Source organism: Hypanus sabinus, chromosome 10 (assembly GCF_030144855.1).
Source record: "Hypanus sabinus isolate sHypSab1 chromosome 10, sHypSab1.hap1, whole genome shotgun sequence".
Classification (NCBI taxonomy): Eukaryota; Metazoa; Chordata; class Chondrichthyes; order Myliobatiformes; family Dasyatidae; genus Hypanus; species Hypanus sabinus.
This window is the reverse complement of record NC_082715.1, coordinates 110,848,542-110,864,518: the sequence shown is the minus strand read 5'-3', so window position 1 is coordinate 110,864,518 and position 15,977 is coordinate 110,848,542. Positions and strand designations below refer to the sequence as shown.

Sequence of the window (15,977 nt, the reverse complement as noted above, 5' to 3'; positions counted from 1 at the left end):
AGCACCTCTTCCCCAGGGCACACTGCTCAGTACAAGAGGTCATGGCTTTAAGGTAAGGGGAGGAAAGTTTAAGGGATATTAGAGGAAGGTTTTTTATTCAGAGTGTGGTTGGTGCGTGGAATGCTCTGCCTGAGGCAGTGGTGGAGGCAGATACACTAGTGAAATTTAAGAGATTACTAGACAGGTATATGGAGGAAATTAGGGTGGAGGGTTATATGCGGGCAGGGTTTAAGGGTTGGCACAACATTGTGGGCCAAATGGCCTGTACTGTGCTGTATTGTTCTTTAATCTTTGAAGAGCATTCAGTGGTATTTTTATTCTTTTTAAGAATAAGCACAACGTAAGTTTTGTAAAAAGACTGTGGCAACTTCCCCACCTTGAAGGAATCAGTAAGGGTAGAACATAAATAAGGTACAAGCAGTGAAGAAAAAGCTTTATAAAATTCTCCTGGCGATTTCCCAGAACGCAATGAACATATAGCCTCAGTGATTTCCTTCTGAGAAATAGGTTGATCCAACTGCTTTTGATTATCAACCGAAAGTCCAGGAATGTTTAATTCATCTAAAAAAAAAATCATTCATTGCAGTATTATCTTTAACAGAATCATTACTATACAATTTAGAATAAATTTCTCAAGAAGTGTCATTTATTTCAAAATGGTCAGTTGTCATATCACCACTGGTTTTGCAAATTTCTTTGATTTGCCATTTAGCTATAGAGGTCTTCAATTGATTAGCCAATAGTCTACCAGTTTTTTCTCCACGTATATAGTATTGGCTTCTATCTTTTAAAAGTTTGCTTTCAATTGGATACATTATAAGAAGATCAAATTTAGTTTCAATTTCAATACGTCTTTTGTATAGTTCAGGATCTGGTGCCAAAGCACATTTCTGGTCTAATTGAAAACTCCTGAGTCACCCACACTGCACATTAGCAAATACAATTAATTTATTATCTAGTTTTCCTAACACTATAACAAATTGCCCATTAGGGTCAGAGATAACTTTATGTTGAAAAAAAGAAATTGTGTTATCTATAAAAATCAAGACTCGAGATTGTGCTCTAAATGAAGAATGAAATTGTAGATCCCTCCACTGATTAAAAAGGCATGTGATGTCACAACTACGTACATGTGTTTCTTAATATAAGCAAAAATCTTATTCCATTTCACAGGATGATTTAACCCTTTCACATTAAAACTAAGTAAATTAATATTTCGATCCATTATAAATTCTAATTAACAGAAGAATTAAAAGATCTGACCATAAATTATTAGAACCAGAGAACGAACCATAAAATAAGATACTCAAACATAAAATTTGGATGGTAGCTCAACCCAGCTTCCAGAGAAAAAAGAAAAGAGACCCCACCCCCTCCCCCTTCCAAAGCCAAAAACCCAGCCAAAGAACAGTCAGCATGCTGAAACCAAAAGACAACCCTCCCAAAGAAATCCTGCTGACAAAACTCCAATCATTCAAGGTTATTATGTTCCTACCAAGACAAAACAGAGAAAAAAAAACTTAGATCAAAAATCCAAAACATAAGAGGATTCAACAAATTTAAAAAATATATACATACAGAAAAACCTCAAAAATAGGAATAAAGTAGTCAAAAAATCAAATTATCAAAAAACAAGATATACACAGTCAAAACATAAGTTTGTTAAAACCTTATTCTATAAAACATTAAAAAGATATTTGTTCTTGTAAGAGATATAACACAATTAATCTTCTGCTTTCAAAAACTTCTGTGTGAGTTCAACCAATCCCAGCCATTTCAGCACACCATTTTTCAGAATGATTCCAAGACATGTGGGGAAGTAAAGGAAGGGTTTAAACCCTTTATTATAAAGCAGTGACATGACCGCTTTGTACTTAGCATGTTCAGCCATAACCTCCAGTGTATAATCTTCCACGAATCTGATCATCTTCCCATTGTAATTGATCATTCCTACTCGACGGGTATGACAGATTAAAAGCTCCTTAGTAGGAAATTCATGAAAACATAAAATAACAGACCTAGGTCGCTCTCCCGACTTTGGTTTGGGGGTCAGTGACCGGTGAGCGTGGTCCAACTTGGGCACAGATGGCAATAAATCAGGGAATAACTGCTTCAGAAAACTTGCAAAGAACTCCATGGGGTGGGCATCGTTAATTGATTCTTCAAAACCCAGAGTATGTAGATTGTTCCTTCTGCTTCTGCTTTCCAGGTTGTTAATCTTCTTTGTTAATTTTTCATTAGATAATGATAACTTTTTGCAGAGCTTATTCATGTCTTCTCAGTCCACTTTCAGTATCGACAAAGTTTATTTATTCTCCTTAATTCTTTTATGTTCGATTAGAGTTTGTTGAATAGTGTCCAGCTTAACATTAAGATGTTGAAATTCCTCAGAGTTCTGTTCTTTGCTTTTTAAGGAAATCTCCAATTGATTCCAAAGTGGTTGGAGAATCATCTTCTTTTTCTTTTGCAGAAACTTTAGTCTTTTTCAAAGACATAATAGTGATATTAAGATTTATAATAAGGTTTCAAAAAACTGCTAGGAAACAAGGTAGATAAAACTGGTAGATAAGGTAAGGAGCAAGTTCAAAAAGATGTTACCCCATTGGCTACTAGCAGGGCTCTCCACCGTTGATCTTCTATCTGCACCCTATTCCTGTGACCATGTCAAGTCCTACACCTACCCCAACACATCCTCCATCACTGACATTTAGGGCCTTAAATAGTCCTTCTAGGTAAGGTCACTTACAAGTTTGACAGGTTCATCTATTTTATCTAATACTTCCATTGTAGTCTCCTCTACATCGATGAGGATCAACACAGATTGAGGGACCACTTCATGGAACACCTTTGCTCTGTCTGCCACAACAGGCAACACCTCTCAGTAGGCACCTGTTTCAATTTGATTTCCTATTCCGTATTGACATTTCTGTCCACGGCCTCCTGTACTGACGTGAGGCCCAACTCAGGTTGGGCAACACTTCATATACTATCTGTGTAGTCTCCAACCTGATGTCATGAACATCATTTTCTTAAACTTTTGGTAATCACTCCCTTCTGTTTTAACCCCCACCCTACTGCTTTCTTTCTGTTTCCCATGCTGATTACCCTCTCACACCTCTTTTGCTCCTCTGCCCTAATGACCTTCCTCCAGTTTTTCTCACTCTTTCCCATTATTCCACAGTCCACTGTCCTCTCCTATTAGACTTCATCTTCAACCCTGTAACTCCTTCCACCAATCACTTCCCAGAGTCTTAAATTATCACCCTTTCTCCTCACCTGGTCTCACTTATCACTTGCCAGCTTGTACTATACCCCCTCTCCCCATCTTCTTACTCTGGCTTCTGCTCCCTTTATTTTCAGTCCTGATGAAGGGTCTCGGCTCAAAACATCGACTGTTTATTTCTCTTCAAAGATGCTGCCTGGCACACTGAGTTCCTGCAGCATTTTGTGTGTATTATAGAGGAGTTATTCAGCTAACTCTTTAGAAATACAATTAATTTCTTTCCACTGTTGTTTCATTGTAATTCTGCGATCCATTCCTTTTCATTTATCCAAATTCTGGTTCAAAGCCACAAGGATTTTGTTTTATTTCATTACCATTTTCCACGGCTAAGACTCGTTCATTATCGCTGTGAAATGTGTTGGCACCCTACCTTTCAGAGCTGCTGAAATCTGCATTGCTAAGGAATCCCCAGGCAATGCATTCAGACTTTTGACCATTGTTGAAGGAAAATAGCAATATATACTCAGTGTCTACTTTAATAGGGACACCTGTACACTGTACAATGCAAATATCTAATCAACTAATCACATGACAGCAGCTCAATGCATAAAAGTATGCAACATGGTCAAGAGCTTTAGTGGTTCAGATCAGACACCAGAACAGGGAAGAAATACAATGTAAGTGACTTTGACTGTGGAATGATTATTGGTGCCTGATGGGGTAACTTGAGTATCTCAGAAACCGCTGATCTCCTGGAATTTTCACGAACAAACTGCAAAAATCCCTTGAGCAGCATTTTTGTGGGCAGAAATCCTTTGTTAATGTGAGGGGTCAGAGGACAATGGCCAGACTGGTTCAAGTTCACAGGAAAGTGCAATTAGCTCAAACATGTTACAACAGTGAGCATCTCTGAATGCACAAAAACCTTGACGTGGATTAATTTTGGCAACAGAAGACACGAACAAACACTTAGTGGCCACTTCATTAGATACCACCTCCCTTATTAGGTAGAATTAATCTTTTGTGTTTCTTCCCCTGAACCTATGTGCCCACAATGCTGCTGCAAGATTTCCATTGTACCTTTACCTCCCCATACTTGTGTACATGGCAATAAACTTGATTTGACCTGGCTCACCCTGCCTGGGGGAAATTCCCCGCAAATCCCAGATTACAGTATAGTCCAGAAGCAAAACCCAGTCATGGATCCTGTTCAGAGTCCATCACACAGAAAAGTGCCAACCCTACTGACAGACACAGGAGGCGACTATATGAAAAATGCAGCCAGATCTGCCAGGTAAAATGTTTGGGCCAAAGTTAACTATTCCTTAATGCCACAGGGAAAGAAGTATAAAGAAAGACTTCCTGAACTCAAACACCTGAATGTTTGCGTTAAAACAATGGGAATAGCGACTATTTTAAGATGAACGCTGCTTTTTTTTGGAGGGAGAGATCTTTACGGAAAACCTTAAAACTAATTCCTAAAGTTATCGTGCATTGCTCCTACCGCCAATACCCCTCTCGCACCTTTTATACCTTCCTCCAGGACTAACATAATACTCACTTCAAATAGTTCCTCAAGTAACAAATGAAAGTATGTCTCTAAACAAGAACGTCCGAGAGGGGATACGAATACCAACGAGCTCGGCCACCGTGAGTGGACAAGTTTTCATAAACCCTAGCACTCCAAAGTGAAGGAAAACATGGTTGAAGAGTTTTATTGTACTTTTCTGCAAGTGCGACTGAGCCGAACGCCGCTCCCGCCTTTTCCAACTGTCAACGGCAGCAACGGCCTCTGGCGCGCGGCGCCGCCGGAACCTTCTGGAAGCGCGCGGGACGAGGGCGAGACTCTTCATCAAATGGGAGAATTACAGTAACAGGTTCTAAAAACTGCGGATTTACAAAATCAAAGCCAGTGTAATGAGTTCATTTGAGGAAGAGAATTGAACGTGGAGAGACAGAGCAAGCCGGAGCCGGCCAGGAAAATACTAAAGTCAGAAAAGCGAAGGAATAGAATTCAGCCAGCAATTACTGACAAGTAAATGAAAAAAATTGCAGGATTCTTATAAGTAGAAAAACAAAAATCTTTCCATCTATTTTAAAGATGGCTGAATAGAGTTAGATTTGTATAAAATCTCTATAAATTAGATCATACAGCACAGGAGCAAACCCTTCAGCCCATGGTATGTGCCCATGATCATGATGCTAATCTAAATAAATTCCTTCTGCCTGCATGTGGTCTCTATCCAATCCCTGCATATTCATTTGTTTCTAAAGGCATATAAACTTCATTATAAGACATAAGACAGGAAAGGGTTGATAACATCATCGGACCTTTTGGATTAGGGGAGAAAAATGAAAATGGAGAAAGGTTTACTGATCGGTGTGTCAGAAGCAACCAAGTGATCACCAATACTTAGTATAAAAACCATCCATGTAGACTGTGTACTTGGATTAGCCCTGGAGATAGAACAAGGAATCAAATAGATTCCATTACCACCAATGAATGCTTTAGAAATAATATCACAAATTCTAAATCCTACCCAGGAGCAGACTGTGGTTCAGATCACCATCCAGTAATAGCTACCATCAAAGCAAAATTAAAGAAACTGAAATGTGGAAAAAAGAGAAAGAAGTATATGTTGGGGGAACTTAAAAATGGTAACATACTTAAGCAACAATTCAAAACAGCTGTTGAAGAGCACCTCAACAAAAATGAAACACCTACTTGGGACAGATTTAAATATGCTATACAGCAATCAGCCCAAGGGATGTATAACCCAAGAAATTCTAGATCTGATGGAACAAAGAAGGTTAGTGAAGAATAATGAAGTGCAATACAGAGAGCTAGACAGACAGATCAGACAATTGTGCAAATTCCTGGAACTATTGACTGCGAAAATTATAGAACAATCAGTCTTATGAGTTACATAATAAAGATTTTATTGAGAATTGTTCTGAGTTGAATTAAAAACAAGGCCAGAAGCTTCTAAACTGCAATATGGGTTTATTAAGGATAGAGGAACTAGGAACACAATTTTCATACTACGGATGCTTTCAGAAAGGGCAATTGAATATCAAAATGGTATCTTTTTAAGTTTTATTGATTTCACTAAAGCATTTGATAAAGTGCAACATGAAAAACTATTTCAAATTCTCGCTAAACTAAACATTGAATGAAGGGACCAACAATTGCTTCAAAATTTATATTGGAATCAAACAGCTGCAGTTAAAATTGATAAGCAGTTGGACTAAAATTCAAGACGAATTAGACAAGGATGCATTGCCTTACCAGAATTATTTAATATCTATAGTGAAATGATTCTCAAAGAAATAGAAGACCTAGATGGAATAAAAATTGGAGGTGTTAACATCAACAATATAAGATATGCAGATGATGCCACACCAATAGCAAGTGCTGCAGAAGACCAACAAATCCTCCTAGACAAAGTAGTACAAACAAGTGCAGATTTTGGTCTAACCATTAACTGTAAAACACCAAATGTAATGTAATATCAAAGCAGCAGGATAATCCCAACTTCCAATTGTACATTGGTAACCAAGAGATTGAACAAAGGACCAGCTTTAATTACCTAAGTAGCTTTATATCACAAGATGCTAGAAGTAGAAATAAAAAGAATTGCCACTGCCAAAACCAACTTCCAAAAAATGAAATCCATTTTTACCAACAGACACATTTCTATGACAACAAGGGTTACTAAAATGTAACATCTGGTCAATCTTTCAGTATGCTTCCAAAACATGGACTATAACACCAGAACTCCAAAGAAACTTAGAAGCAACAGAAATGTGGTTTCTTAGAAGAATGCTGAAAATATCATATAGAGATAGGGTAACTAATGAGACAGTACTCCAACGTGCCCATACAAAAAGATCTTTAATGAGAACATTAAATGAGAGGAAACTTAATTTCCTGTGCCATGTAATCAGAAAGGGAGAAATAGAATGCCTTACATTACATGGCCTTATGCCTGGGAAACAGAAGAGAAAGGCAAAGAAGAAAATATTTGGACACTGTGAAAGAACTAACAAAGCTAAATGTGCGAGATATCATTTTTTTATATATAAAATTTTTTAATTGAATTTTCAAATGGTTACAGAAGGAAAACAAAGTTATCAACCCTTCCCCCTCCCCTTAACCCCTCCTCCTAACATATCCCTATAGAAGAGAGAAAAAAAAAGAAAGAAAGAATGCCTGGATACCACATGCTCCATAGAGTTCATAATAGCTTTAGTATATATATTTATTTCTTTCCCCAAATAACCAATAATTTTATCTTTGGAGCACCTATATATTTAATCCTATCTTTTGTAAACAAGGGTGCCAAATTTTCAGAAATATTTCGTATTTATCTCTTAAATTATAAGTATTTTTTCAAATGGAATGCAGCTAAAAGCTATATCTATTTTCATTTTCTTAATGTATGTTAAAATTCTTTTTCTTTTCACCGGTCCATTAAGCCCGTTAACATTAAAACTTTTAAAATTCAGTAAATTAGTCATTATTTTTAACAAGGTTACTCTAGTCTATAGTAATACCTAACTTTTCAACTTTTGTAGATCCTTGGGGAATGTTTTTAAAATTCTCCATGTTGCTATGTGGTCTCCCCCCACCCCCACCCCCCATTGTCCAGGCAAAGAAAGAAAGATTAAAGAAAAATAGATTATAAAGAAAAAAAATAACAAAATACCCCCCTACTAATGTGAATAAAGAAAAAACACAACATTACCCCCCTCCATTGTGCGGGTCATGGCAATCGCCATGATTACACACATGAATTCCATAGCAATCAATCCAAAGTTCCCCCAGCTCCCCTGTAACATAAAAAAGTATATATAAGAAAAAATATCGCTACTCTCGATTAATATTTCTCAAATTTTTACCTTTCTCCCCCTGTATCATATAATTAAGAATATATTTAAATATTCTTTTATCATTAAACATCCATCAACTCCATTCACTGTCCGTCTTCATCTTTAATCTGTTTCACTTTTAAATCTTTGGCTGTGGTTAGCGAATATTTGGGAGTTCTTGTGCAAATTCTTCAGCATCCGGATAATCAGTAAAAGATCTTCTTTTTCCGTCATCCAAAAAAATTACCAGGGTTGCCGGGTGGCGCAATATAAATGTATAACCCTTTTCCCATAAAACTTTTTTCGCTGGGTTAAATTCCTTCTTTCTCTTCAAAAGGTCATAATTTATACCAGGATAGAAAAAAACTGTTTTCCCTGCTATCATCAATGGCCCGTTTCTCTTTCTGGCACGTTGGGCAACCGCCTTCAGGATCTTTTCTTTATCTTGATATCTTAAGTATTTTATCAAGATTGATCATGGGTTTTGATCAACTTGAGGTCTTGATCTTAAGGCTCAGTGAACCCTCCCTATTTCAATTAACTGGGTTCCTTCCTCCATTTCCAAAATTTCCGGAATCCATTTTTGAAAAAAAATTATTGGATCCTCTCCCTCTATACCTTCTTTAAGTCCAACAATCTTAATATTATTTCGTCTGTTAAAATTTTCAAGTACATCCACTTTTTCCAATAACTGTTTTCTTTCTGATGTCCAGGCAGAAATATTATCTTCCATTTTATTCACTCTATCAATGGTGTCTCCCGTTATTTCTTCCAAGTTTTTAATTTTCTTGTCCATTTTGTCCTGTCTTTTCATCATTTTATCAAACATAATCTTCATACTTTAATATCTTTTTATTACTTTTAATGCTTTTAATTCATGCATTATTTGCACCAAAGATTTTTTATGTCTCCAATATCAACTCCAACCTCTTCCTGTTGCTCTTCTTTGTTTGTCTCTTCATCTTCATCTGGTTTATCCAGAGAATCTGATTCCACCTCATATTCACTTTCAGTTCCGATCATAGCTGGGATTTGTAGTTTGGGTTACTTGTGTTTGCGCATGCCCGTTCCTTCACACATGCGCAATTCCTGTTGTTCTTTTTTTTTGGGAACAGTTGATGTTGCCGCAGTTTTCTGTTCTGTATCGCCGGAGGTAAAATGCACTTGAGCCCAAGGCTCTTTCATGGCTGCCGGCCTTGATTCTTTTCCAACTTGTGTTGTCTAGACAATCCTGAGTAGTTTATAAGTAATTTTTAAAAAGTATTTACTAACTTTTCTTCACTTAAACATTATTTTACTGTTTTTTTCACTGGAGAGCTGGATTTCCACGTCTTGATCCTACGTCATCACGTGACATCCCCCATGTGCGAGATATTATTGACGCTGCAAGGGATCGTTCGATAAGAAGACCCATGATCACCCAAGCATGTAACGCGCAAGCCACATTAAGAAGAAAATAAGACATAGGGGCAGAATTAGGCCATTCAGCCCATTGAGTCTGTTCCCCATTTCATCATGGCTGATCCCGGATTCCACTCAACCCCATACACCTACCTTCTTGCCATATCCTTTGATGCCCTGACCAATCAGGAAATGATCTACTTCCGCCTTAAATATACCCACGGACTTGGCCTCCACCGCAATCAGTGGCAGAGCATTCCACAGATTTACTCTTCTTTGGCTAAAGGATCACCCCTCAATTTTCCTAGTTCCAGATGCCTTCACCAGAGTCAATATTCTTTCCACATCCACCCTATCTAGTCCTTTCAATATTCAGTAGGTGTCAATGCGATATCTCTTCCCCCATTGCATTCTTCTAAATTCCAGTGAGTACAGGCCCAAAGCTGTGAAATGCTCCTCATATGTTAATCACTTAATTCCTGGAATCATCTGCATGAACCTCCTCTGGACTCTCTCCAATGATACCACATCCTTTCTGAGATATTGGATCCAAAACTGTTGACAGTACTCCAAGTGTGGTCTGACTAGTGTCTTATAAAAGCTCAGCATTATCTCCTTAATTTTATATTCTCATCCCCTTGAAATAAATGCCAACATTGCATTTCTTTACCACAGACTCAACCTGTAAATTAACCTTCTGGGAGTCTTGCACGAGGACTCCTAAGTCTGTCTGCACCTCTGATATCTGAACCTTCACCCCATTTAGATAATAGTCTGCACTATTGCTCCTTTTACCAAAATGCATTATCATACATTTCCCAACGCTGTATTCCATCTGCCACATTTTTGCCCATTATTCCGATTTGTCTCAGTCCTGCTGCAATCGCATTGCTTCCTCTGCACCACCTACCCCTCCTCCTAGCTTCGCATCATTTGCAAACTTTGTCACGAAACCATCAATTCCAATATCTAATTCATTAACCCCTGAGGAACACCACTAGTCACAGAAGAGCCAACCAGAAAAGGCCCCTTTTATTCCCACTCGTTGCCTCCTGCCTGTCAGCCATTCCATTATCCACACCAGTATCTTTCCTGTAACGCCATAGGATTTTATCTCATGTGGCACCTTATCAAACGCCTTCTGAAAATCCAAGTACAGTAAATGACATCCACTGTCTCTCCTTTGTCCACCCTTGTTAATTCCTCGAAGAACTTTAATGGATTTGTCAGGCAAGATTTCCCTTTACAGAAACCATGCTGACTTTGACTCATTTTATCTTTAGTCTCCAACTACCTGGGAACCAATGCTAGACTCCCAACACTTTCCCAATCACTGAGGTTAGGCTAACTGGCCTATAATTTATTTTCTTTTGCCTTCATCCCTTCTTAAAGAGTGGAGTGACATTTGCAGTCTTCCAGTCCTCTGGGACCATGCCAAAATCAAGTGATTCTTGAAAGATCATGACCAATGCAGCTGTCGTCTCTTTAGTATCTCTGTGGGAATTGTCTATCCTGCGCCTTGTGAACTATTTCCAGAAACTTCAGACATCTCTGTTCTGCCATCAGCCCCACTAGCTTATTGTTTATGCTTTCCACCACCACCCTTATTCCAGTGTGTATTCCAGGCATTTACCACTTTCTGTGTAAAACTAAAAGTTGCCCAGTCAATAACATTTAAACTTTACCCCTCTCACCTTAAAGCTACACTTTCTAGTAATTGTCATTTCTACCCTGTGGAAAATGACAGTGTAGGCCAAACTCAGTTTTTTAATACAGCAGCTGACCCTTCTAAAGATCAAAAAGTTGTTTCTGAGTGGGTGAAACTTACAACCAATATTATTTGACCATAAGACATGGGATCAGAATTAGGCCTTTTGGCTCATCAAGTCTGCTCCGCCATTCCATCATTGCTGATTTATTATCTCTCTTAACCCATTTTCCTGCTTTCTGTCTGAAACCTTCGATGCACTGGTCAATCAAGAACGTATCAATCACTGCTTTAATATACTCAGTGACTTGGCTTCCACAGTTATCCAGGGCAATGAATTCCACAGATTCATTCATCATCCTCTGGATAAAGAAATTCCTCCTTATTTCTGTCCTAATTGGAAGTTGCTTTATTCTGAGGCTGTGCCCTGGGGTCCTAGTCTCTCCCACTATAGGAAACAACCTCACTAATGCACTCCATCTGGAGCAAAACACACAAAATGCTGGAGGAACTTAGCAGGTCAGGCAGCATCTATGAAAATGAATAAACAGTTGATGTTTCGGGCCAGAAAACATCAGGACTGGGAAGGAAGGGGGGAAATGCCAAAATAAAAAAGTGGTGGGAGTGGAAGGTAAACAAGCTAGAAGGTGATGGGTGGGAAAGGTAAATGGCTGGAGAAGAATGAATCTGATAGGAGAGGAGCGTGGACTATGGGAGAAAAGGAAGAAGGAGGGGCACCGGGGGAGGTAATAAAGAGGTGAGGAGAAGAGGTAAGAAGCCTGGAATGGAAGAAGAGGAAAGAACAGGGGGAAAAAATCACTGGAAGGAACAATCAATGTTCATGCCATCAGGTTGGAGGCTAACCTAATACTGCTCCTTCATCCTGACAGGAGCAAAACCATGTATTCTGTCAAGGAATATGAGGAGTTGCTCCTCCAGTTTATCTAGGTTTCTCAATATTCAATAGGTTTCAATGAGAAACCCCTCATTCTTATAAACTCCAGCAAGTACAGACCCAGAGCCATCAAATGGTCCTCATTATTTAACTCTTTCATTCCCAGAAACCTGCTCAACTTCCTCTGGACCTTCTCCAATATCAGCACATATCTTTTGTAAACAAAGGTCCCTAAACTGTTTACAATACTCCAAGTGAATTCTGACCTTATAAAGCTTCAGTATTACACCTGTGCTCTTATATTCTAGTCCTTTCAAAACGAATGCTAATATTGCATTTGCTTTCCTTTCCATTGACTCAATCCATTAGTTAACCTTCAGGGAATCTTATTGTAGGACTCCCCAAGACCCTTTGCCCCTATGAGTTTTGAAATTTCTCCCAATTTAGAAAATAGTCTATACCTTTAATCCTCCTACCAAAGTGTAAGACCATACATTTCTTTACACTATATTCCAGCCACCCATTTCTTTGCCCATTCTCCCAATCTGTCCAAGTCCTACTGCAGACTCCCTGTTTCCTCAGCATGATGTACCTTTCCACCTACCTTCGTATCAATTGCACACTTGGACAAAAAGTGATCAATTCAATCATCCAAATCAATGACATATAATGTGAAAAGAAGCAACTCTGACCCCAATAGAAAACAACTAGTCCAACAGTGAACCAGAATAGACCCCTTTTATTCCCACTCCTTGCCTCTTGCCAATTAGCCAGTCTTCTATCCATACTATTATCTTTCTTGGAATACCAAGAAACCCTAACCCCAATGTGCAGCACTTTGTTAAATGCCTTCTGAAAATCCAAGAAAACACTGTCCACTGATGCTCCTTTGTCTATCCTGTCTGTTATTTCATCAAAAATTTTCAAAAGATTTGTCAGGCAAGTTGTAAGGAAACCATGTTGACTTTGGACAATTTTATCATGTGCCTCCAAGTACCCCAAACCCTCATTCTTAAGAATGGGGTCCAGCATCTTCTCAATTACTGAAGTCAGGCTAGCTGGCCTATAATTTCCTTTCTTCTGCCTCCTTCCCTTCTTAGAGAGTGTAGTGACATTTGCAATTTTCATTCTTCTGGAATCATGCCAGAATCTAGTGATTCTTGAAAGATACCTCCACAATCTCTTCAGCTACCTCTTTCAGAATCCTATGGAGTTGTCCATCTGATCCATGAGACGTATCTACCTTCATACCTATCAGCTTCCCAAGCACCTTCTGCTTAATAATAGCAATTATATTCACTTCTGCTCCCTGTCAATCTCGAATTTCTGGCATACTGCTAATGTCTTCCACAGTGCAGGCTGACACAAACTACTTATTAAATTTGTCTGCCATTTCTTTGTGCCCTTTTACTAACTCTCTGTATAATTTTCTAGTGGTCTGATATCCACTGTCACCTCTCTTTTATATTATCTGAAAAACCTTTGGTATCCTCTTTTATATTATTGACTTAATTACCCTCACATTTCACCTTTTCTCTCCTTATCACTGTTTTAGTTGTCATCTGTTGTTTCTAAAAGCTTTCCAATCCTCTAACTTCCCACTATATTTTGCTATATTATCTGTCTTCTCATCTTGCTTTTATGCTGTCTTTGATTTCCCTTGTCAGCCACGGTTGCCTCATCCTCCCTTTAAAGTACTATTTCTTGCTTGGGATGAATCTATCTTGATCCTTTTGTATTGCTCCCAGAAACACCAGTGTGGCTGTCCTGCTACCAACCCTGATAGTGCCTCCTTCCAATCAATTTTGGCCAGTTCCTCTCTCATGCCTCTGTAATTTCCTCTACTCCATTGTAATTCTGATACTATGATTCTTTCTTCTCCCTCTCAAACTGCAGGGTGAATTCTATAATATTATAATTACAGTATTGCCTGCTAAGGATTCCTTTACCTTAAGCTCCCTAATCAAATCTAGTTCATTACACAACACCCAATCCACAGTTGTCTTTCCCCTAGTGAGCTCAACAAGCTGCTCTAAAAAGCCATCTCATAGGCATTCAGCACCAAACCTTCAGCCTTTTTTCTAACTCCCTGCACAGAATCTCTTGCCCGTTTCTACCTATGACATTGACACAAATGTGCACCACAACCTCTGGCTGCTCACCCTTCCTCTTGAGAATCTGCTGTAGCTGCTCTGAGACATCCTGGATCCTAACACCTGGGAGGCAACATTCCTTGCTGGTATCTCTTTCATGGCCACAGAATATCCTGTCCATCCCCCTAACTGTTGCATCTCCTAACTCTATCACTCTGCCTGACTTTACCCTTCCCTCCTGAGCCTCAGAGCTGGCCACCGTGCCACTGGCTTTGCAGCTGCTGATGTACCCAAATAGGTCATCCACACAACACAGTCCAAAGGGGTATACTTGTTGCTGAGGGGAATGGCCACAGGGGAACCCTGCACTGACTGCTTTCTTCTTTTAGTGGTCACCCTTCCACTATTTGAAGCCTGCACTCTGGGCGTGACCACCTCAATAAAAGTCTCAAGCCTCCCTGATGGTCCTGAGTGCATCCAGCTCCAGCTCTTTGACATTGTTAGTCAAGAACTGAAGTTGGGTGCACTTCCAGCAGATGTAGTCATTAGGAAGACTGTTAGGTACCCTGAAGGAGCATTCTGCTGCTTTAACTGGCACCCTGCCTTCATTTGTTATACCTTTAATTCACAAGCTTAAGTTCTAGGCTGCACCTGTTCTCGCCCGAGGATGTTGAGCCAAAGCTGAACAACTCTAATACTTGCTGCTTTGTACAGCTTCTTCAGTTCTAATGAATTGAATTGAATTTACTTTATTTCTTACATCCTTCACATACATGAGGAGTAAAAATCTTTACATTAAGTCTCAGTCTAAATGTACAATATGCCATCATAGTAATTTATAATAATTTATTATAAATATAACAGTCAATGTAACATAGAAATGCACTCAAATCAGCGTGAGTTAATCAGTCTGATGGCCCGGTGAAAGAAATTGTCCTGGAGCCTGTTGGTCCTGGCTTTTATGCTGTGGTACGATTTCCTGGATGGTACTAGCTGGAATAGGTTGTGGCAGCAGTGACGGGTCCCCAATGATCCTTTGGGCCTTTTTCTCACATCTTTGGATGTCCTGAATCCTGGGAAATTCATAACTACAGATGTGCTGGGCTGTCCACTCCACTCTCTGCAAAATCCTATTAAGGGAGATACAGTTCCAATATCAGGGATGCAGCCAGACAGGAAGCTCTCAATTGTGCCCCTGTAGAAAGTTCTTAGGATTTGGGGGACCATACCAAACTTCCACAACTATCTGAGATGAAAGCGACATTGTTGTGCCTTTTTCACCTCACAGCTGGTGCATACAGACCACGTGTGGTCCTTGGCGATGTGCATGCCGAGGAACTTAAAGCTGTTTACCCTCTCAACCCCAGCTCCATTGATGTCAATAGAGGTTAGCCTGTCTCCATTCCTCCTGTAATCCACAACCAGTTCTTTTGCTTTTGTGACATTGAGGGAAAGCTTGTTTTCTTGACACCACTGTGTCAGAGAGATGAATTCTTCCCTGTAGGCCACCTTGTTATTGCTATTTGCGAGGTCTGTTCCAAATTCAAAGCAATAATTAGTCTTAAGTTCAAAGGACAGCTTTGTAAATACCACTGTCTATAGAGCATAGACTGATGGCCCATAGCATGGGGCTGACTGCTCAAGAGATGCTGTGAAAAACAATGGGATTATGTTAATTGATCTTGTATCAAACCATACACCACTAGCTAAATTACTTAGTTCAAGGAAGTTTGCAGACAAGATTGATACTATCACTTAGCACATCAAATACCTGATCTATCAATA

General features: G+C 39.1%; 1 protein-coding gene across 1 annotated transcript in view; it reads right to left on the bottom strand.

The window, feature by feature from the left end:
- LOC132401348 (dynein axonemal heavy chain 8-like) overlaps positions 1-2,272 on the bottom strand; it is an 895,336-nt gene extending 893,064 nt beyond the window's left edge. The window contains exon 1 of the mRNA XM_059983478.1: positions 1,865-2,272. Coding sequence (XP_059839461.1) covers positions 1,865-2,272 — 408 coding nt within the window. The remainder of the gene's footprint in view (positions 1-1,864) is intronic.
- Positions 2,273-15,977: the final 13,705 nt, after the last annotated feature.